This window comes from Mus caroli, unplaced genomic scaffold (genome assembly GCF_978045245.1).
Source record: "Mus caroli unplaced genomic scaffold, Mus_caroli_1 scaffold_13, whole genome shotgun sequence".
Taxonomy (NCBI): domain Eukaryota; kingdom Metazoa; phylum Chordata; class Mammalia; order Rodentia; family Muridae; genus Mus; species Mus caroli.
The window spans coordinates 39087526-39111224 of record NW_028227268.1 but is presented as its reverse complement, the minus strand read 5'-3'; the positions used below and the strand labels follow the sequence as shown (position 1 = coordinate 39111224).

Here is a 23699-nt window from a genome sequence, read left to right as displayed (position 1 = left end):
GCACTCCTCCCCAGACAGTACCCAGCACCCACAGCCCTCCTGACCCTCACGCCTTCAACACAACCTTGCCTGCTTCGTTTTCAGGTCCTCTAGCCTCTCTCCGGGCTTACCCTGGAGAAAGATAGCCTCGGGGTGTCCTCAGCCCTCTTAATAAATTGCCTCTTTCCCTCTAATCAACAATAAAGTCTCCAATCAGAGTCGCTTGAGGTGGAATAGAGTGATAAAGATGAGACTCTCCTTTCTCTCCCGCTGGGTACAACCCAGACAGCAGTGGGCTAGCAGGGAGGTTCCTCCATGTTTTCCCTGGGACAGGGCAGTACAAAGCACTTGCATCCAAGAGCAGTCAAAGGCCATTCTGTCCACTGCACAGAGAAGAAAGGAGGGCGCGTGGCCAGCAATGCCTCTGGGGAACTTCGGGCTGCTCTCTTGCCGAATTCTCCCCTCCCTGAGAGCTGGCTGTTGGTGGTCATTGTGCGTGCGTGTGTGTGTGTGTGTGTGTGTGTGTGTGTGTGTGCACTGGTAGGTGGAGAGGGAGGAGAGAGGGCTGGAGATCCAGATGCTAAAATTAATACTGAGACAGGCTGAGACAAAAGGGGAAGGCAGGGAGCTGGTTCCTTCTCCAGGAATCCCAGCTATTCTTGCTAGACTGCATGAGCTTCAGAATGCTGCCTGTGTGGCCTTGGAGAACGGGGCCATTGCGGGCAAACGGGCTTCACACAGCCTGAAGATAGCAATGGAGGCTACATCTTGAGTGAACCCCCCAAGGGCCCTCTTTCATCTTCCTGATGCTCAAGATGTCCAACTTGGAGGCAAATGGGGTGAAAATGTCCTGAATTTTGAAGAGAGGTTCACCCTGTCTCTCCATGATAACCATACACAGCTGGCTGTCCCTGGGTTGGATGTAAGCGCATGGTCCTTGTGTTTCCAGCACCAGGTACCCATGTGCTTCTATTGAGAAGGGTAGACAATTCTATCTAGGGAAGTCTGCTGCACCTCTACGTTGACCAGCTGGGGGGTGCTTCTTCATTAGCCCAGACAATGTCAGGCCCAGAAGGAACACAGTCCCTCCTGCTCTGCCTCCTGAACCAACAGAGAGCCTCTGACAGTGGGGGATCCTCAAGGCTTCACTACATCCCAGCTTGCTGAGGGTAGGGACTGGAGTGAAGTCTCGGATGAAATAGCAGGTGATTCCCCAAGAACTGAGCCTGAAAGGCACTGAAAGGGAGGGTCCTGCAGACACAGTCTCCAACCTCAGCTGAGTTTTGATCTTCCCGGGACTCAGCACTGTGGGCATGGTACAACATCTTCACCAGATCCTTCATCTTCACCACCTTCCCACATACACACACTAGTGGGAAGGAAAAAGGTCTTTGAGGGAAAAAGGCTATGGGAACCCTAGTTCTCTTTCCATCCCGGAGAACAAATGCTGATTGATTTCCTGCTTGGAGTCCTTACTGCTCAAGAGGTTCTTGCAAAGTCCAGGGGCTTCCTAGACAGGCTCCACCCTCAGGAGGCGCAACCACGGTTCATTCAGTGATGGGGAGCCTTCAGAACAGGGCACCTCCTGAGTTGGCATTCCAACAGCCCATCCAGGACAGCTCGGTGGCCCAGCGACCGGAGCTGGTCACCCGCAGTTTGGCTTGATCCAAATGCCAATAGTGGTCATCTCTGAAGAAGATAATGGAGCCATCCGGCCTTGGCAGGGCGCCGCTGACCTCCTCAGGGACACCGGCCCAGTCTCGCAGGCTGCGGGGATAGTAGGGCTCCACTTGCATCCCTCCTCGAGCTAGCACGTAGTAGCGGGAACCCTTGAAGAGGACTAGGCGGCGCAGAGGTGGGAAGAAGAGAGCTGCGTCCGGGTGTCGGGGTAGACCACCTGACCGGCAGAGTTGTGCGAACCCCCACACGGACTTCGTGCCCTGGAACCTCCAACAACGATTCCCTGTGGGGCATTGAGAACCATAGTGAGCTGGAGGCGTTCACTCGTTCACTCATTGGCTCTCCACCCCATCTCTCTCACCCTGGTCCCTACTCTTTTCTATTCCGAGACCTAGACAGGCTCCTTGGAGCCAGTTGTAGTTTATACATCGTTCAGCAGATGTCAGCAGAGAGCAGAGAATACTCAATGAACCCAATCCCCGGCTGGGGAAGGTAGGAGGAGGCTGAGGATGGGGATGGGAGGTGGAAAACAGACTTCCCTGCCTGGGTGTGGAATGGAAGATTGGGAAAGCTTGAACTTTTCTTCAGTCTCCAACTACTAATAATTCCCTGAGGGAAAAGGTGTTTGTCCCCGGTCCTTCCTTCTTCCTGTTCCTAGGACACAAGGAACTCAGCGTTGGTTGAAGGAATGGATGCGGCTCAGAACAGTATTACCACATGTCCAGTCCACCCTTCAGTCGTTGCATGTTATCCGGCTTCCTCATCACACCTGAGTATTACACTCCCTATCCAAGAAATACAAGTTCTAAAAGCTAAGTGACATGCCAACCTCACACTGCCAGGGTGCCAGGGTGCCAGGGCAGACGCGGCCAGTCTTTCTGCTGATTCAGACTGGAGAGCAGTCCTCTTGCTACAATCTCTACACGGAACACCCTGGACACTGGATGCTCCCCATTCTATCTCTGAAAGGAGTCTTTCTGGGCCACAGGTTCAACTTGAGGTGGCGAGTTCACCAGGGACTCATTGTTGGGGACCCTCCCCCTCCTTTCTCCTCAGGCAGGATACCCACCCACCACGTCTTAATCTTAGCTGACTCAGGGCTGGTACCTTTGAAGAAGTAGAAGTCTCCATCTTCCAAAGACACTGCAGCAGCCTCAATACCAGGCGGCAGTCCTGGCCATCTTTTCTGTAGTGGACGAGGCTCTGAAACATTGCCATCAGCTGTGACTTCCCAGAAGTAACTCCCTTTGAAGACGTACAGTCGCCATTGCCCATCTATCCCGAGACAAGAGACATGAGGAAAGGCTACTGGCCTCCTGATGATTTGTGGGGGAGGGTCTGCCCTAAACCCAGTTTCCCAGACAAGCGGAAGGTAGAATGCAGGGGGCGTGGAGAGGGCGGGGCTGAGGGAATGCTGGGCCTGAGTGGTTTTAGGATTTCTATATCCTAGATCGCCCCATTCCTCACACCTTGTAATTCAGCTCTGGACCCCTGGAGATGTGGAGGACAGAAGACAGACACCAGGCATGGCTGGGACCATCTTACCTACAGTGATGGCATCAAAGGAAGAGTGGCAGTATTTAGGACCTCTGGTTTCCGGGCGTCTGCTCTGGGAGTTGTGGGGGTCCCAGGCCTCAAAGTCAGTGAACACCTTTCCGGGGAGTTGGGTGGCTACTAAGCGTCCCAGAGGCTTTCCTTACGATCCAAGAAGGGAGAGAGAGGACATGGGTAGGAGCATATGGGAAGGGGGGAGGGGGTGAGGTCAAGACCCTTCCTTCTGCTCCGCCTATGATCTGAGACATGCTGAAGGAAAGAGTAAGGGGTATGTATAGCCCTGGTTGTTGGTTTTATCCAAGTGCTCAACTATCCCCAGAAATCTCTCCCACTCAACAGCCCAGGAAAGAGTGACCTTCTGAGATAATGTGAGAGTGGGAGACCGAAGGGTTTTGAGCTAAGGGCAGAGGTTTGCTCTTATGGATGGCTTGGACCTGATGGAGAGAGAAAGCAGGACTCGCGGATATTCAGATTTCAAGGGAGCTTAGGGGCTTCAGGATAAGGAAGGACCGGGAGCATGGAACTGAAGAGGGGTGGAGGTGGGGATATCCTATTTGAGGAGCCAGAGTCTGAAGACCCCAGAGGCTCACCGTACAGGCTCTGCACCGCCAGCACATCGTCCCAACTGAGCAAGGCGTCGCGGCCCAGCTTCTTGTAGTAGGGCGCCATGAGCGCCCGTGGCGCGGGCGAGTGCGTGAGACCAAGCGTGTGGCCGATCTCGTGCGCCAGCACCACGAACAAGTTGCGCCCACGGCGGCGGCTCAGAGACCAGCGCTCGTCTCCGTCGAAATGCGCTTCGCCCCGCCGGGGCAGAAAGGCGTGTGCCAGGGCACCCCCTGAGAATAATAATGTGGAGGGTCCGGGTGATTCAAGACCCAGAACTCCCTCCCGCAGGCATCAACTCCAACGTTGGGGGTGTGGTCTACTAGTTTCCATCTCTGTAGTGTCTGATGGACGCTGGGTTGCGGGCAGGTGAGCAGGTGACTAAATATCAGAGTCTTAAGAGGAACTTCCTCTTCTACACTATAGATTCCGCTAGGGGCCAAACTGCTTGAGTTCCAATACTAGATTTACTTTTTACTGTGTGACGTTGGACAGATAGCTTAACCTCTCTGATAAGATTCCTGATCTGAAGCTGGGCGGTTGGTGGCGCACACCTTTAATCCCAGCACTTGGGAGGCAGAGGCAGGTGGATTTCTGAGTTCGAGGCTTCCTAACCTTGGCATAGAACTTGGTGTGTTCTGTTCAGGAATCTGCAGATTTAACAATGTGCTTCTATGTGTGGAGTTCAAGGCCATCAGGGGCTACATTAGAGAGACTCTGGATCTTTGTTTGTTTGTTTAATTGTTTTAAGTGTGTCAGATGTGCCATGTGGGGATCAGAAGACAACCCGAGGAACTCAATTCTCATCTTCTACCGTGTGGATCCCAGGGATCAAACTTAGGTCTGCAGGGTTGGCAGCAAGGACAAGCACCTTCACCCATACCCATGAGTCATACCACCACCAGCCTTTATTTGGACAGGGTCTTATTATGCTGTTTGTGTGTGTATGAATGCATGTATGTTGCATGTATGCTCACCTATGTATGCAAGCCAGAGGCTGATGCTGGGATGTCTTGTCTCAGTCACTTTTCTAACTTAATCCCCCCTCCCTTTTTTGTTTTGTGTGTGTGTGTGTGTGTGTGTGTGTGTGTGTGTGTGTGTGTGTGTGTGTGTGACAGGGTTTCTCTGTATAGCCCTGGCTGTCCTGGAACTCACTTTGTAGACCAGGCTGGCCTCGAACTCAAAAATCTGCCTGCCTCTGCCTTCCGAGTGCTGGAATTAAAGATGTGTGTCACCACGCCTGGCTTCTTCTTCTCCTTTTTTTTAATCTTTTGAGACAATGTCTTTATACAGCTCTGGGTTGCCTGGAGCTCAGAGCTCTTCCAGTCCCTGCCTCCCAAGTGCTAGAATTAAAGGTAGGGGTCCCTAGATCCCCCCATTAAATTTTCTAATTGATTGTATTTTGTCTGCATGTGTGTCTGTGTGTACCACGTGTGCCTGTTGCCCTCAGAAACCAAGAGGGTGTGGGATTACCTGGAGCTGGTGTTATGATTGTGAGCCACTGTGAATGAACCAAAGTCAGGTTTTTCAAAGAAGCTGCTGGCACTTGTAAACACTGAGCCACCTCTCCAGCCCCTTCCACTATCGTATCAGTGTTATTATCAATTTAGACAGGGGCCTTGCACTGAACCTGAAGCTTGCCATTCTGTGAGCCCCCAAGGTTTTCCTGTCTCCATCCCCCAGTGCTGGGGTTACATGCATGCTGAGAACCTGAACCCAGGTCCTCACACTTGCACAGCACTGAGCCGTCTCCCCAGTTTCATGGCCATCGTAGTGCTGGGATTCCAGGTGTGTGCCATATATCTGGCTGATATATCTAGTTTCCTGTAAAAATGTGTCTTCCCCCTGTCAGGGCTCCTCTAGGCCTCTCACCCTGCTCATTGTAGTGGTGAGCAGAGACAGTCAGCTCTTCAGTGATTGTCACAGGTACGTCTGGGTCCCCACAGAAATAACTAGATGTGGCTTCTAGGTCGTGGCCCTCATATACACCTTCCACTGAGGCAGGTGACCCTGACAGAGGTTAGCAAATGGTACTGTGACAATGTTAGCTCATCAAGAGTCCTTTCAGCATTGTCTTCTAGGAGCCCAGGTCGGCAGGGACTGACAAGGGCAGGAGGAACATCAGCTGTCTCCTGCACTGCTCAGCCTGCTCAGCTCTCACAGAGGAGCGCAAATAGTGCATAGCCAGATTCGGAAGGCCAGTGCGGAGCAGAATGGGAGAATGGCTCACACTGCAGAGGAAACCTTCGGGCTGGGGACAAATAAATGGACCCGGCTGTGGCTATGATCTCTGAAGCACTTCTGTGAATGTAGGGTAAAGGCTCCTGGTTATCAGGGAACAGGGGAGGAAGGGGCTGATGGGGGACTCGGGATATCTTATGAAAGCCGACTCTGGAGAACAGCAGCAGCACAGGCCTGTCTAGAAGCAGGAATTGACAGGATTCCTGAATGTTCTCCAAGAACCCAGCATACTCTAGAGTTAGCAAAGTGCTTTCTACACCAAACCTTATCTGGCTGTCCTTTCAGCCATGTGGTACACCGTGGGCAGGGCCTGTTGTTCTTATTTTACAGATGAAGTGATAGGTGGTCCTTTGGAGGAGAACCTGGTTTGGCTGTGCTTTCAAGAATAGAAACTCCACTGCCACCCTCAGGCTGCCTTTCCTAGGCAGGCAACCCCCTTGTTGTGTGGAAGAAGGCTTTGTGACCGCACCTGGGCCATCGAAGGCGTTGGCCAGCCCATCATTGTGGTCTCCTTGGAAGAAGGTGAGGCGGATGTCGGCAGGGCCTGTGGCTGGGGCCTCCCAGAACTCCAGTGCTGACACATTACTCCACAGCTGGAAGGCAGCGCGTACGGCCCCTCGAACCGCTGGCTCGGGCAGGCGCTCAGGCCAGTTCACCAGGCGGTAGGAAAGATGCTGCTTGTACCATTTGTTACCTGTCACCCAGAAAGGCCATGTGAGTCATATGTGCTGCTGAGGCTGGTCCCCACAGGCCCAGTAGGATAGGTTGGCCCTGCCCCAGGGAGACCTTTTATCTGATAGGGAACACTCAGCTCTTGCCTTGAGCAGCCAGCCTCCCATTTGATAGGCAGAAAGATATGTCACTACTGAAGGGAGCTCTCACGCTGGGCAGACCACCCTTCTCCAGGAGAGTCTCCAATTTATTGGTCTGGGAGGTCTGCTGATAGAGATGTAGCTTCTTCCAGGAAAAGACCCCCTTCAAGGATCAGTCTGAACCCCTGGTGTCCAGTCTCACTTTTTTCCACAGCCTAGGCTGAGTCTGAGGAAGCTACACGCCTCTTGCTGACTGTCACTCTGTGAGGCCCAACCTCAGTGTCCGGATGGAGAGACAGTAGGGGTCACTGAGGTCACAGCTGTGCCTGCCTCAGGCGCTCTATCCACCCTCACAGTCTCCTGCCACCTCCCAGAGGCTCCACTCTGGACTTGCCAGAATCTAGGGCCAGCAGCTGGCCAACAATCAAAAAAAAAAAAACCATATATGCAAGTTCCTTGACCTCCTTCCCGCTTCTCTGGGGACTCTGGAGAGCTCCCGAGTTGAAGACAAATAAGAACAAAGGGTGTGTTTTGTCACAGGCCCAAATAAGTTTTCCATCTCTTCTTTCTTAAGTTGCTTTCCCTTTGGCCCAAGCCTCAGATCCTCCCTGAAGGCTGGGACTCTGGCCTCTGCTGCAGCCCTAGGTCATTCATTTACATTGGACCCATCTGCGTTTGCCGTGCAGCCAGGAGCAGAGTAGCTGGAACGTCTGGCTTCTGGGTTTGACAGGAATGGCCCCTGGGCCCTATACCTCAGAGTCTGAAATCCCAAATGGAAGCCTCATCACTTTCAGGCAAGATTCCTGGGGTCCAGACTTGGATGCCCATGACCCCGGGAGGATGAGGCCTACCCACAGCTGCAGAGTGAGATAGGAACTGAGTTGGACACCCCCTCCCTGCACCCGCTCCCCGGCCCAGGACTCCTACTGTACCACATAGATAAGCAAGCAACCCTCTCGGCAGAGATGCCAGGCCTATACATCTGCCTAAACATCACTTGGTGGGTCAAAGCTTAGCAAGGACTGAGATTTCCCTAGATGGAGAGGGGGTGGGGTGTGCCCCACTCTATTCAAAGCAATGCTTCTCCTTGAGCTTGTTTGGCCTGGCAGCCACCCAACCACTGCCTCTCAAGCCAGTGACCAGTCCTTAGGGTGTGAAGAGGGAATTATTTTGAGGGAGAGAGGGGGACAGGGAAGGTGAAAGCAAGGCTGGGGTCCTGAGGTGTCTACCTAGGACAGGTCCATTCTTTCCTAAGAACAATCTGCTGCTTGCTTTAAGTCCCCTCGGGGCACAGAGTAGCTGCACTAGGCTTTCTTACATCCTGTTGTGACTCTTAGACTCTCCCAGACCACCATCACCAAACCTTTAACCCTCTAGCAAATGGTACCAGGTGGCTCCTTCTGCGGTCATTCCCTCTCCACCCCCAGCAGGAAAGAGGGGGGGGGTGGTAGTTATCTTAATGGCCAATGAAGGTTATAGGTCTCCAGAAAAGAATCCTCTGTGAAGTGGGGTGGGGGAAGGGTAGGGAGAATGACTAGGAGCAGGAATTGGGGGAGGGGGAGAAGAGTGCTCTCCTTGGGAGGGGCCAGGAAGGAAGGAACTGCCCGTGTGCTGGTAGGCTGGAACCCTGTCCTCTTCGACCTTGGCCCCGAGGAGATCCTGCCAGTTTGAGGTCCTAGTCTCACGTCCTGCCTGGCCACGGCTGTTTTTTCATAACCCCAGGCCCTCTGCATGTGGTATTGCCTGCTGCACCCTCTCTTCAGGGTCCCAAAAGGGACTAGAGAAGGGCAGGAGCTACGGAGGGCAGGAATGGGGAAGCTAGAAGTTTGGGGGCGGGAAGGATAGTGGAGTCCTGAGTCCCAGCAGGCAACTGATGATTGGAAGGGTTCTAGGCTGAAATTGTAGTCCTGCACAAGCAAGCTCCCAGGAATTGGTGGAATCTCTCCAAGCCTCAGTTTCCACCTCTGTACAGTGGTGTTGTTAAGGCTTACCTTTTGGAATGGCATCAGGAAACTGCCTGAAGTGTGGCGAGGGCTTAGCAAACACCCACTCGCTTTGATTTCCCTTTCCAACTCGGATGTACCACCCCATCCTCACCCCACCAACGCTGAGAAGGAAAGGCAAACTTCCCAGCTCTGTGAACTAGAAACCAGCCCTGCGTGCACAGAGAGGAGCAGGGGCTTGGGCCCGAGGGTCCAGAGGCAGCACAGATGAATCTAGTATGCCCAGTAAAATTTGAACATGAAAATACAAATACAGTTCCTTATTACTCATCTGAGTTCAATTTTATCTAGGCATCCCGCATTTCTCTGACAATCAGGTATTCCAAACTGCTAGCTATGAATGCACTAAGTTAGCTCCTACCTTGGGGGCAGGAGAAGGTAAGACCCAGCCAGAAAGAAACAACCCCAGAACTTAGGCTCAAGTGTTTCTGGGCCTGCTCACTTCCCACTGCATGCCCACGGGTTATCTAGCACTTGGTAGTCCAGAATGGCTCTCCTTTGCAACCCAGGAAGGACTGACCCTTGTGTGAGGGAGGAGGAAGGATCAGAACTGAGTACCATGACTTGGTTGTGACAACTGACAACTGATATTTGAGCCTCAAGCTTCAGACTCCAGTGTCCTCTCTGCTCTGGCCTGCTGCGGGAGAGGGAGAGGAAAAAGGAGAGGAGGGAAAGGAGGAAGGAGAAGAGAGAAGGACTGTGATATAGGTTAGAAGCATCACTCATGACTCTGGTTTCAAATCCCCCTCTGGAAAGGAAGTAGCAGGAAGGGGAGAGAACACAGGGCAGCTTCCAACAGGAGAAACTGGGCTGAGTACACAATGGGCTGTGATGAAATGTTCAAAATAAACAGACCCCCCCCCAGACAGAAAACAGATTAGTGGGTGCCAGGGCTGGCAGCAGGGCACAATGGGGAGCTAACTGCTAATGGGCATGGTATTTCTTCAGAGGAAAACTAAACGTTCTGGAAGGAGGGATTAGCTTGTGGTAATGGTTGGACAATTCTACAAATATACTAAACTGCATTGAATTGGATACTTTAAATGGATGAATTGCTTGGTGTGTTAATTCTAAATAAGACTAGTTGTTTTATTTGTTTTAAATAATGCTATGAACAAAATAAAAGTGGATCACATCTTGGTTGATAAGTGTTAGAAGAAGAATAGACTCTTCCGGAGATAACGGCAACAAGATATAATCGAAAACTACAAACTGCCCTGCATAGGAAACTGACCAGAGAATTGACTGGGCTAGATGAGGCTTAATCTGGAGAATATATGTACAATGAAAATTCATCAACGCAGCTATAATTATAGTTAAATATCTGTATTCGTGATTATGATCCTTAAATCCAATAATCTGCTCTGAGGGAAGAGAGGCTTCTCTCAGAGTTCTGTCTCAGATCAGCCACTTTTTTTGGCCCTGGACTTTTCTGCCTAGGTTGGATTTCAATGCACTCACCTGGCTTTGCAAAGCGTTTCTTACGCCTCATTTTGGCTCCGTGTCCAGCAAGCAGGGTACTGATCCTCTCTGTCCAAGTGGCATGACTGTCAGTATCTGCAACCCCACAGCGCGGGCGGGTCATCTGGCGCAGTGTGGCCTGGTCCAGCACACCACTGAGGGGCAGCTGGGATATCCACTGGAACTCTCTGCCAGAAGGAAGTGAGAGAAAGGACTGCAGAGGAGGGTCTGGGGGAGCTCGTATCTTGCACCCCCTTACATCCCTCTGTCATACCTGATGGCGTTCCTGAACTGTGCGGAGGCTGGGGCTTTGGAGTCCTGCTCACTGAGGTATCCATACTTCTCCAGAAATGCCTAGGGGAGAGAGGACCATCAGCTCTTCTCACCATGCAGCATCCTTGTCTCCTCTTGTACAAGGGTCTGAGGCACATACATCCACACCAGTTTCCCTTCCCTGTCCCAAGAAGATTTGTAAATGACAGCAGAGAAAGCTCTGGCATTAATGCCAGAAGGCCATCACCGACTAGCTGGAGGGTCGAAGACAAACTACTCAAACTATCTGACCATCCAGCCTTCCTATAATCCGGCATTGTCGGAAATCTAGCAGGGTATGCTGGGCAGGGATGGGCTTTGGAGGCAGGCTGGTCTGGGTTTGAATTCAAGCTTTCAAGTTACTCCTCTAAGCTACATGTTTCTCAGCTACAGAGCAGTTGTTATTAAGAACTTTTTTTTTTTTATGAGAACTGGTCACAAAAGCATGGCTCCTGTCACAGGGGGCACCCCATGCCGAGCAAATGGAGTACCTGTTATGCACATATACAGCATCCACATGCATCACATTATGCACATAGACAGCATCCATGTGCATTGCATTTGCTTTGAAACATCTAAGCACTCTAGGAGCTGATCAGGTCCTGGCTCCGCCCTGCTTGGTCTTGCATAAAGTTACCCTTTGATTTCAGCTCTATTTAATTCTCTTCTCCTAAAGAGCAAGGATGTTAAAGCCCTTTGACATTAAATGTGCTTACTTATACCAACTTTTTACCTAATATAGAAATATGACTTTCTAGAGAAGTATATTTTGAATTAGAAATCCACAACTTCTCCTTCGAGAACCTCTAGGAAAGTGAACAATTAGAGAATGCTTCATGGTCCCCGGCCTTTTATGGCCTGCACACCCTCACATAGATGGAAGACAGTCACCTAGTCGCCAAGTTCTTGGTGTCAGCTGAGAAAAGAGGGTGACTCATTACCTCACCCATCACCAGATCTAACCTCTGGGGAGCTGGTGCAGTTGGCTTCCTGTTTGCCGGGAGTATTGATAAAGCCCCATAAACCACACCTTGGATATGGAAGGAAAAAGTCCCTTCTCCCTCACTCTCATTTTCTTCCTTCTTGGGTTTCATTCATCCCAGGCTGGCCCTGAGCTCCCTATGTAGGCAAGAATGACCTTGAATAAAGATAAGTGGCCTCATTTCCTACCTTTCTCTTCTAAACACTGGAATTACAGACACTCACCACTGTGAATGATCTTTGTGGTGTTGAAGATTGAATACAGTCCATTGTTCATGTTAAGCAAGCATTCTACCAACTGAGTAGAAGCAGCCCTTTAGCTGCTAGACTGAGGCAGGGTCTCACTATGAAGCTCTGGCTGACCTAGAACTTAAGTAGACCGGGCTGGCCTTGAATTTACACAGATCTGGCTGTCTCTGCCTCCTGGGTGCTGGGATTAAGGGAGTGTGCCATCATGACCAGCCCCAATGTCTTCTTTGTTGGCTTATCTATATAGGAATAATTTTCCATTTCTTCCTTCTCTTACCTTTACCTTTCTTTGCTATATTTACCAACTCAAAGTAATTCCAGTCATAGCTGCTGCCTCAGGTCACACACACAGCTGGAAAAGAGGCCAGACTCACAAAGGACTGGCAGGTCTCCCCTTCACTGATTTCACTTATATCCATTTTGTATTTTCAATTTCAGTGCAGCCCCGAGAGCCCAGCAGTTGGGAATCAAGGGAAGAAGCTCAGAAACATAGCAAGTTTGAGGTTAGCATGGGCTGTATTAGACTCTGTCTTGAAAAAACAAGCAAGGGCTGGAGAGATGGCTCAGGATTCAGAGAACATATTGCTCTTGCAGAGGACCCAGGTTCTGTCCCCAGTGCCCACATGATGGTCCACAAACACCTATAACTCTAGTTCCAGGGACCTGACACCCTCTTCTGACCTCCGTGGGCTCCTGCAGGTACGTGGTAAACAGGCACGTGCATACACATACAAGAAATCAGTATTTTTTAAAAAACGAAAGCAAACCCGGTGGTGGTGCTGGCACACACCTTTAATCCCAGACTTCAGGAGGCAGAGGCAGGCAGATTTCTGAGTTCGAGGCCAGCCGGGTCTACAGTGTGTGTTCCAGGACATCCAGGGCTATACAGAGAAACCCTGTCTCAAAAGTCCAAGATGGATAAAGAAATAAATAATAAAAAATAATTAAAAAAAAAACCAAACCAAACAAAGCAAGCCAAACATTCCCATCCATCTTTGGTACCCTAACCTCAACTGTCAGACTTCCACCAGACACTTCCCATAGGAGCATCATGCTGGACAGCAGACCACTTCCCAACCCAGCCTTGCCGTTTCTCAGACGGTTTGATTATTAGTGTCTCAGCACTCTTGTTTTCTTCTTTCCCTCTGTAATGCACATCATTTTCAGACAAATATCGGAGTAAAGGAGACCGAGGGTCTCAGTCAGCGAGGTCATGTATTGCTCGCCAGACTTGACGATAAAGCATGTTTCTAACCTTGACTCTAGTAGGTGACAGGACACTATTTCTTCGAGCTTTAGTTTTGGTTCTTTTGTTTTGTTTTCCTACAATGTGAAAATAAGATGAACCCCACAGGATCCTCAGGACTACAGACAATGCGTACGGCGTGCGATGGTACATGCCTGTGATCACAATACTCAGGAAGACGAAGCCAGGGGGTCTTTGGCTCAAGATCAGCTTGGCATAGTGAGTTCAAAGCCACACTGTAAGATGCTATCTTAAAAAAAATAATAATAAAGCCATGCACATCTGGCAGAGTGACAGACACAATCAAATGCCCAGCAAGTGCTGATTCCACCAGTTTTCTTTAGCAGGGAAAATTAACTGTAGGCTTGGAACACAGCCCACCTGGACCTTGGTGCTCTGTTCAGGGACTGCTACCTGGTACTTGCTTCACTTCAGCCAGGCTTGGGCTCTCCTCCTTGCCCCTTCCCCTTTCTTTGATGTGACTGGAAAGAGGAATTTACAAGGAAGTCCTTTAGCTGGACCAGTGCCTGTCAGGAGACCAGGCCACAGGTCAGCCTGGATGGCACTCCCTTGTGTCGCTCCCCACAAACCCACCCAGACTTTATCAGGGAGTTGGCTGAAGTTCTGGGACAGGGGGGAGGAGGGGAAATTGTGTTGTGGGGCCTCCGGTTTCCTGGCTGGGCTGCACTGTTTGGTACTCTGGCAACAAGTTGGGGCAGAGGAGGGTTCAGGGGTCGTTAGAGGGGGAAATGCTGGCCTCTGCAGTGGCTTTGCTGAGCTGAATTCCCATTAAGGAGAAAGAACACACGCCCAGGACACCAGCCAAGCTGAGGCACCAGAGAATGAGAAAAATGCATTTTAAGAATTTGACATTTATATTTCCATAACAGCACTCAAGTATTATAATGGAGATCATCCAGATTTATGGACGTTCATGCTTATGCATAACAATACATATTTAGACATTTAAAATGACATACAGGAAGGGGCCCCTTGCGACTGTTAGTACTCTGAAGTTCTGGGCAGTAGAGGAAAGAGGCGATAGATAAATATGCAGACTTCTGCCCCTGGAACTGTCCTAACCCTCTCTGCTATGTTTCTGTGACTCAGTCTCTCTGCCAGGATTAGAGAAATGCCCAACCTTACATAGGAGAAAGACTGGCAATAAGGTGGGTAGATAACCGCTCGACAGTGGGGAACGAAGGAGTCCCACAAGACCCAGACTGGTGGATGAACACTGGGCCTCATTCTTGCTCCTTTGGGGTCTGAATCTCTCCTCCTGGCTTCCATTTTCTGAGGCTTGGCTTGTGGGTCTTAGGGACTCTGAGGTCTCTCCAGGGTTATCACTTCCCCCACTTTCTGAAGGTGGTGTCCGGCAGCTCCTCCCTACCTGGAAGTTCAAGCAACTGTTTGTCTCTCTTCCTCGGTCTCTGCTTGCCTGTTCTCTCTCTCCTAGGTAGCCCAAGGCTCCATCTAAAGGGAAAGGAAGCTGAGGGCCTTGCCCTTTAGGTGATTCACTCTGTTTTAGCCTAAAACCTTGTGCCAACATGCCTGGCCTGTCTTGTGTAAGGATGGTGCCACTTTTCTGGGGAGTCATTTCTGAATGTCCTTGGGAGTGGCAGTGGTGCCTGGGTAAAATGAGCACGCTCAAAGGCTGGGTGGGACCGCCACTCTAGAGGATCTCCAGTATGGGTCCCTACTTGTCATGAAAGGGTGTGTGTCTAGCTCAGCCTGTTTGGAAGGGGGAAATTCTGGCCATTTCTGAGCTCACTAATGAGGCAGAGTCAAGAACTGAGTCACTGGACTGAGCGTCGCTCTGAGTCCCTGCTGCTGCTCTGTCCTCGGGCCTGTTATTCTCTAGACCTCAGATTCCCCTAACAAACAGTAGGACTGGATTAGAGCCCTAGAGCTATCCCAACCCTAGCTGTCATTGCAGATAAACGACCCGTGTGTATACTCTGACAGAACTGCCTAACCACTCTGCCCCAGTAGACATCAGTTGGGAGACCACTGCCTGACCACAAACTTGAGTGAGATGCTCTGGGGAAGCTTGAGGGACATCGTCCCACTAAGAACGGAATTTTAACTTCTGTGGCCACAGGGCTTTATTGGCAGAAGGGACCTTTGCCAGGGCACTCTAGTCATCAGCCTTTTAAACACTCTCTGCATCAATTTCAGAAACAAAAATAAAGCAAAGAGGCTGGCAAGATGTCCCAGCGGGTAGACACTCACCACTGAACCGGACCCGAGTCTGATCCCCAGGACCCAAGTAATGGGTAGAGAGAGAATCGGCTCCTGCAGGCTATCCTTTGACCCCTGCAGGTGCATAGTATCACAATGGCACGAGCACACATTCACACACACACAGGAATGTGCACATGCACATGCATATACACACACCCATACACATATGCAAGTGGATGCACACACACACACATACGCAGCATTTTAAAATTGCAAAATGACAGATTCATGCAGAAACCATATTGTTTTACTCATGTGCTAGGCCATCTACTTTTCTTCCTTTTCTTTCTCTTGTCAAAAGGGGGTGCTTCTCGAGGTGCTGGTTGGCCTGGAACTTGCAGCAATCTTCCTGCCTCTGACTCCTGAGTGCTAGGACCACAGATGTGGACCGCCACACTGGGCTCCATGTCATATTCTACTTCATGGTTTCTGTTTCCACACAGGCACATACGTGGTGGGTGCCACTTATCCTGCACGTGTACCTCTAGGTACTAGCCAAGTTAAGATGTAAGGACAGCAGCTGGTGTTCTGCCTTGACCTCTATAAAGAGGGTCTCTCATGACCAGGAGCCCAAGCAGTCCTTCAAACCTGCAGAGCTTTCTAGACGTTATGCCTCCTCTGAACCTTGTAGCCACCTTGCAGGAAGATAGCAAGTACAGGTGAACTTACTCCTATGTTAAAGGACAGTCAGGGGAGCAGGCATCGTGTCGAAGTAACTCTACCTAATGAGGGGTAGAACCAATAGTTGAATCCAGACCCCTGAGAACTAGCCCAGGGGTTTTGTTGACATCTGCATTAGTGATCCTGCAGCTTCTATGTGGGGGTGTGGAGGATTGAGGTAAGCAGCTCTCCCAACCTGGACCTGGGAGTAGTGGCTCTCAGAGATACTAGAGGTGAAGCTGAGGTTTTCTTCTGCAGGGAAGTCGGGCAGACAGGAGGAGCTGCTTGGACAGTGGACTCCATTGTTGTCAGATGGAGCCCAGGACAATCTTCTGTGCACACCCTAACAGATCATTTGACAAGCCACAGGTTCCCAACAGTACTGGACCGTGTTCTTCAAAACCGCCAATGTCTGCTTCAAGAATGTTCTGTTTCCCTGGCTCCTCCTGCCTGGCCTTGGAGAGGGCAGGGTGCAGGGGGAGGGGGATCAGCCCAGCCTTCTCCTGTGAATTGGACCTAGGCTTTTCCCTCCCATCTGACTGACTCCTCTCCTTGACCCAGTCCTGCCATTCACAAGGTTCTGTCCAGGTGTAGCCTAGATAACACCTGAAGGAGTTTTTCATTTTTGTCCTTAGGCAAGATGGAAATTATTGGCTGGCTAATCTCCATCGAGATTCAATCTTATTCCATCCCTTTCTTTAGGGACAAAGTCTAACTCTGTAGCTAGGCAGGCCTTGAACTATAAATCCTCTTGCCTAAGCCCCCAAAGGGTTAGGATTACACTCTTTCTAATGTAGAACTGCCTTTTATGTAGATGTGGTTCTTACTAGGTTTGCAGGGCTAAGCTCAGGGCGCCCTAGAGAATGCCCTAGTCATGCCTGCGTTTAAAGAGAAGCTCAACAGACTCTCCTCACTGGGGTCCTGCTTCCACTCCACAACTTTTTGATTTTTTTTCTCAAGCTGGGCTGGTAAATGCTTTTCCATCGACTTGTGGTCCTCTGTGATCCTTTGGGACCTCTTCTTGCATTTCTATTTACCCTTTATTCATGAGTCACTATGCTGAGCTCCTGGGACTGGTTTCCACGCCCAGGCTTCTAGTTTCTGACTCACAAAAGTCAAATGAATGGCTCTGGGGTATGAGAAAGACACTACATCTTGGCGTCAACACTCTACAGAAGCCTAAGAAAGTCTCCGGAGAAATAAACAGTCCAGCTTCTTGTACTGCACACTGGGGGTTGCTGTGCAGATATGGGGAGGTCACTGTGTGGAAGGCGGGTCATGAGATCACTTAGTAGTCTGGTTGTTGTAAAAAAAGATCCAAACAAAGCTAAGGGTAGATAGATCCCTTGGGAGAGTTTGTCGCCTAACATAGGACAGAACCTGGCTGGGAATGGGGGCCAGGGAGGTGATGTCATTCATTAACCCAGTCTTGCAACTCAGCGCTGGGTACCCTTCCTACTTAGGAGTATTGTGCGTAGCTCCAGTTTTCCTAACTGGACAACAATGAACTTGTTCATAACGTTTTCAAAGCAGTAAATCTCCTCCCAGGCAAAGCCCACTCTGGAAAGCCCTTAGCTTTATTGCTCTGTGTGCACACAGGGAAACAGACACAGACACACCGGATACAGGAACAGATGTGACAGACACATTCAAGTGGACATGACCTACAATCCCAACACTGGGAGGTTAGAGCAGGAGGATCACAAGCTTAAGGCTAGTCTGAGCTACAAAGCAAGACCCTGTCTCAATAAAAACGAAACAAAACCTCCAAGTTAAACAAAAACTATAGACACAGATATGGCTACACAGGCAGGTGCTTGTACACACACACACACACACACACACACACACACACATGTACATGCACCTACCGCCTCCCCCCCCCCCCCAGAGATGCACAGTCACACAGGCACAGACAAACAGATAAAACAGATAAACCCCAGGATCTCCTACCTACATATTAGACAAGCACTTTACCACTGCGCAAAAAACCCAGCTGCTTTTGTTACGTATTTATTTATTTAATCTTTGAGACTTTTTTTGAGAGTTCTCTTGTAGCTTTGGCAGTCCGTCCTTGAACAAGTTATGTGCCACCAGGAGACCATTGGTGGTTGTTTTTTTGGGGGGAGGAGGTTCGAGCCCTGGCTGTCCTGGAACTCACTTTTGTAGACTAGGCTGGCCTCGAACTCAGAAATCCCCCTGCCTCTGCCTCCCAAGTGCTGGGATTAAAGGCATATGCTACCACCGCCCGGCTGGTGGTTGTTTTTAATGTATATTTATTCTGCTCTTTGTTTTGTTTGGGTTTCTTTTTTCTTTTCTTTTCTTTTTTTTTTTTCAGACAGGGTTTGACTGTGTAGTCCTGGCTGCCCTGGACTCTCTCTGTAGACCAGGCTAGCCATGAACTCAGAGATCTGCCTGCCTCTGCCTCTTAAATGCTGGGATTAAACGTGTGTGCCACCATGGCTGGCTTTGTTCTACTCTTTATTGGGTTAGAAATGTTCAAACTCCCCAACTCTCCACAAATACCACATTTTAGACTGGGAATTCTGGTTTATGCTTGTAGTCCCAGCTTTGGGGAGACTAAGCCAAAAGTCTAGGCAAACTTCAGAGTGAATCTGAAGGTAGCCTGGAGCTACAGAGAGAGACTTTGTCCTAAAATTAAAAAAGCCCTCAATTCCCATCCCACCACATTTTATATGATTTCATTTCTACAGAATGTTCAGAATATGTAAATATGTAGAGGCAGATCTTTGCAAGGCTTGATTTTGTTCTGGGCGTATGTATTACTTCCTTAATCCATCTCAGTACATCCTTAAGCCTATTTTAGTCTACTTACAGTTACTATTACACCAATATAACACTTCCCACTTGACACATTCCGTTTTCTACTTCACACCAGGCACTTCCAATTCAGTAACGACAGCATAATTATTTTTCCTACCCTACCCCCTCGTTTCTTGTTCTATTGTCAAACATCTTGCATGTGGTGTTACAGAGTCCAGTGTGCTGGGTTATTTAGTCCGTTGTCTTTTAAGGAAATTCCAGTAAGGGACAATGTATTCTATGTCCACCCAGTTCTAAGCTTTGGTCTCACTAGACCATCTTCGACACTAACGCACTGTATCACTGCAGCCTTGCATGGACACCTGGGGAATTAAACTGTTGTTTATTTTGTCTGAGCTGGACCTCTAATATCCTCCAGACCTGCTCAATTTCCAAATCTTTGTTTTCTGTCTCCAGTCATATTCCAGTTGTCCTCTGGTAAGCCCTGAATTGTCTGAACTTGCACATGCCAGGAAGTCCTCAGGCCCAGGCCTACCGTGAACCCATACAGACTTACTGCACCCCCTTGAGCCTAGCTCCCTTCCTGGTGACACACTGCTCTGAGCACTCCAGCCGTTTCCACAGCTCTAAACTCTGGATTTTACCACCGCAGTTCAGCTGGACTCTGGGCTCTGCCTTTGCTCTACTTCCCTGCGCTGCAGTCATGGAACTGTGTCCAAGCCAAGAACCGGGGGATGTGGTGGGCTCACCCTCTGAGCTCCCATCTGTGAGGGCTGTATCTCCCTCAGCGACCCAGTACTCTGGTTGAGAGCCAGGGTGTGAGACAATGTCCCCAGACATTTTGGAGTTGGGGAGAAGCTTCCCTGGTGTGCCTTATCTGAAAATTTGATCTATAGATTCTTCGAACTTAATAAGTACTACTTTATTTTACTAAATCTTAAATGGTTTGGTTTTGTTTTAGTTTGGTTTGGTTTGGTTTTGATTTTTTGATACAGGACTTCATGTATCCCAGGCTGGCCTCAAGTTCACTAGGTAGCCAAGGATGACCTAGACTTTCTGATCCTCCTGCTTGGGCCTCCCAGATGCAGGGATTACAGGTGTGCGTCATGGTGCCTGCTTTTTATGAGACACAATTTGTCGTAGCCATAGTTATTGCAACGCTATTAGAAGCTGCAAGTCCTCTGCTGCCTGTTGGAAATTTTATTCTGTGCTGCTGTTGGAGAGCCAGACTCCAGGCCATGAGCTCCAAAGCGGAAGCTCCATGCTCTAAGATAACAATACAGATAATTCTAACATCAACAACACTGAGAACAACTTCTTTGCACAGATTCCTTTCTATGTACTGGTAGTGCGGTGAGTGTTTCAGATACATAATTTCAATGATACCATACATCAATCTTGTGAAACAGGCATTATGGGTGCTTGCTGGTTAAGTGACACAGATAGACTCTGTGTTCTTGCACAGACACACAGAGATGCACACTATACATTTCCAGAGCATGTATACTTTTTTTTGTTGTTGTTGTTTTTTCCAGACAGGGTTTCTCTGTGTAGTCTTGGCTGTCCTGGAACTCACTCTGTAGACCAGGCTGGCCTCGAACTCAGATATCCGCCTGCCTCTGCCTCCCAAGTGCTGGGATTAAAGGCGTGCACCACCACGCCCGGCGCATGTATACTTTTAAAACTTTTTTTTCCCCAGAGCTTAAAATCCCCTTCCCCCAATTTATGTTAAACAGATAGAAAGGGACTCCTCAGTCTGCTAGATACTAAGTTTCCCAAGCACACCCCAAGATGAAATTCTCACCATCTGGGGCCACCACAGGCATGGGCAGCAGAGATATGGTCTCTATTCCTCTGCCAGGAATTGCCTAAGGGGAAGAGGGGTGGGACTCATAGCAAGACTTGGCTTTGTAGGCAGAAGCCTTCTCCTGGGACCTTAGGACTCTTGATGCTGTAAGAGTAAATCCAGAGAGACAAGCAAATCCTTATATGTGAAAGGAGAGCGTTGCCTCCTCTATTGCAAAGGGAAGAGCTGAATGAGTCCAAGACAGGATTACCTGTCAAGACAAGGTCATTTCCAGATATTCCCCAGCAGTAATGGGAGCTAGTGAAAATAGGAGAAGCAGGGCAGGGGAGCAAGTGTGGGCACAGAAGCTGGACTCAAATGTTGAAAGCTTATTCCCATCTCTTCTTACAATAGTGGAGACCTAGGTCCCATTCTTGAGAAACGAAACAGATGCTTCTTGGTGTGTCTTTCTGTCTGTCTGTCTGTCTGTCTGTCTGTCTGTCTGTCTGTCTGTCTGTCTGTGTGTATGCACGCACACGTGAAATTGTTGTTAGTGCAATCACAAAGTGGAAAACACACCGGTTACACCAACCTCACTTCACCTCACAAAGGTTCCACTGTGCTACCCGCGCCAAGCAGAACCGAGGAAAGTGAAATGAGAAATCTTTTGAGGTTCACCTGTCTCTTCTTCTTTTCTCACTTTTCGTCCAAAACCACTATTTAAAGCTCCCTAATACTCGCCTCTGCAGTCCCGTGTGACAGATCGAACTAGTTTTGAGCAGTTTAAAAGGCTTGCTTTCAATAGAAGGAAAGCGCAAGCCAGGAGGCCACAGTCACTCTGGTCAGGCAGCAGTGCCCTCTGCACAGCACTCAAGGTGTGGGGACATTTGATGGGTGAGCAGCTTGTCACCTCAGCTTAGCGGTGAAGGTGGGGTTCTCTCCGGGCTCTAGCCTGCCCGTCCTGTCTGGTAGCTGTGTCCTGACCCTGCTAGTTAATGCGGGGTTGCAGGCCTGTGTGGTCCCAACAACTCTGGCTTAGGGAGTAACTCTGTCCCGTCTCTTTGTAAGCTTGTCAGAGCAAAGGGACACAAATGGTCGCTTAGAGGGGACCGCGGGTGATGTCCCCCTCTCCGCTAGGCACACCCGGTACCTCTGCCTCCTGGCGCAGCTCCGGGAGTCCGTGCTGGGTGGGCTGTGCGTCCTGGCAGCCCCACAGCAGCAGCGGCAGGGCGCGCAGCAGGAGACTCACGCCAGCCACCATCGCAGCGAGCTGCTGGGGGGTGGTGGTCAGCTGTGCCCGACTCCCACGGATGCCAGTTCGTCGCGGCCCGCGTGCGGACCCACCAGGTCCCCAGGGTCTCCAGCGCCTGGTTCCACCGCCGCCCGAGGTTGTCCGGCACCCGCGATGCCTGCCTGCGGGTCAGTCAGCGGGAGGATCGAGGGGGCGGAGAGGGGCGGGAGTGCCGGCCGCCGCCCCACCCACCAACCCGGCTGCCAGCCCTAGCCTCTTCCGCCAGCGGTGTAGCCGCTCCCGGCTCCTGCCGCAACTCTGCTTGGTCCCAGTTTCCCAAAAAGGGCGCGGGAGGATAGGACTCCTAGTCCTTCAGTTATTTAAGATTTTGGTAAAGAGGGGTCCTGGCCTATTCGAGGCCTATTTCAGTCAAGCGAGGGGGGAGACACTTGACTGCAGGAAGAGAAGTCAGTACTGGGGTCAGGGAGCTGGGGCTTGAGTTTGAGAAGGGCTCCTTTGGAAAAGCTCTGAGTCAAATGCTCTGCGACCCAGCCACCAGAAGGCTGTGTGGTCTTGTCACCTTTTCTGAACCTTCTATCACGGGGAAATGGGGATAATACATACCTAGATCTTGGCGTTTGAGGGAAGATTCAATGAGATCATGCCTGTACATTAGTAAGCATGCATGATGCCTGGTATCAATCAGAACACAAACAGCAGGGCGCAGTGGTGCCACCCATGGTAAAGGATCATCGACTTCAAGTGTTGCTTTCTTCATCAGTAGGAGAGTATCTGGCATTTAGTTCCCAGAATAGCATGGACATGAAAGGCACACAGAGCAAAAGACTATATAGCCTATACAGTGTGTAAGAACGGAGTGGAAAGATTTCTCTGACAGCCTATGCTCCACACATACTGAGCAAAAGTCTTATCTTGGAGAGTGAGCACAGGTTGCTATCTCAGTCAACTCATATGTAAAATGCAAATGAACCCAGGACACTTGGACTTCATCTTTCTGGGATCGGATGAGGGTTGTAAAAATAATCTGGACTCTATTAAATGCTAAACAAAAAAAAGTAATGCAGTGTTATACAACCTGAGGCCCAGGGCCTCACCTACCCTCAAAGTCTTGTGCTATTAGAAAGACGCAACTGGGGTAGAGGAATTGGAAAAAAGTCTTTGCCTACACATCCCCATCTTTATAAACAGGCGTTCCCTGCGGCAATAATGGGAAACAGCACCCTCTTTCCTCATAGCTTCCAACTAACCAATGAAAAGGGGGCACCCATCTCTGGGGAGATTGATTAGAGGCAAGGGCAGACAATCCCTGTGCCAGAGGTGGCTGGGAGCAGAGTTGGAGATGGGTTTGCTTAACTATGCAGTGGGGGAGTCTCCTCAGAAGTGATGCCTGGGGCTTGAGCCTTGTCCTCTGAGAGCTTTCAGTCTACCTACATGGCCTACAATGTAAATCCTCAGTAGGAACAAGACAAAATGTGGACACGCTTTGGTGGCCCATAGAAGAGATTCTGAAGGAGAGTGGGAGGGAGTCGCTAGAGAGAGCCAATAAAAGTACAGTCCTCAACTAAACTTCAGTATCACATCAACAGTTGTCCAACATGGGTGGATGTCATATGGTGTGTGGGACAGGCATACTAAACGTGATCAATTGAGACAAAGTTCAGCTGGGCATCTTATAATTTAACTGGCAACTTTAGGGTATGTATATGAGTTATGGGTATGGCAACAGCACATGGTAGCCTAGCCTAATGGGTGGATTCTAACAGGCTCAAAAACACTTCTTTGGCTCAGGGAGCTTTGGGCAAGTGTCAGTAAGGGATTCCTATCTGAGAGGAGACTCCAAGCTGAAGTCCAA

The 23699-nt window shown here is 49.9% G+C and overlaps 1 protein-coding gene across 2 annotated transcripts; it reads right to left on the bottom strand.

The window, feature by feature from the left end:
* Positions 1 to 18: 18 nt before the first annotated feature.
* Mmp28 (matrix metallopeptidase 28) lies at positions 19 to 22003 on the bottom strand. 2 transcript variants are annotated; one of them, XM_021177141.2, is made up of 8 exons: positions 21746 to 22003; positions 10608 to 10687; positions 10334 to 10521; positions 6527 to 6751; positions 3804 to 4049; positions 3205 to 3354; positions 2767 to 2934; positions 19 to 1942 (listed from the first exon to the last, which is right to left on the bottom strand). In XM_021177141.2, exons 1-8 carry the CDS (start codon positions 21854 to 21856, stop codon positions 1548 to 1550), a joined length of 1563 nt encoding a protein of 520 aa, XP_021032800.1. In that variant the 5' UTR covers positions 21857 to 22003; the 3' UTR covers positions 19 to 1547. The 2 variants fall into 2 exon arrangements, with proteins under 2 accessions (XP_021032800.1, XP_085685863.1); XM_085829737.1 differs by lacking the exon at positions 3205 to 3354.
* Positions 22004 to 23699: the final 1696 nt, after the last annotated feature.

Coding starts and splice junctions, on each gene's coding strand:
- Mmp28 (XM_021177141.2), bottom strand. CDS start 21,856: ATGGTGGCTGGCGTGAGTCTCCTGCTGCGCGCCCTGCCGCTGCTGCTG. Junction 6,752..10,333: donor GAAACGCTTTGCAAAGCCAG/GTGAGTGCATTG, acceptor TCTGGGTGACAG/GTAACAAATGGTACAAGCAG. Junction 4,050..6,526: donor CAACGCCTTCGATGGCCCAG/GTGCGGTCACAA, acceptor TATTATTCTCAG/GGGGTGCCCTGGCACACGCC.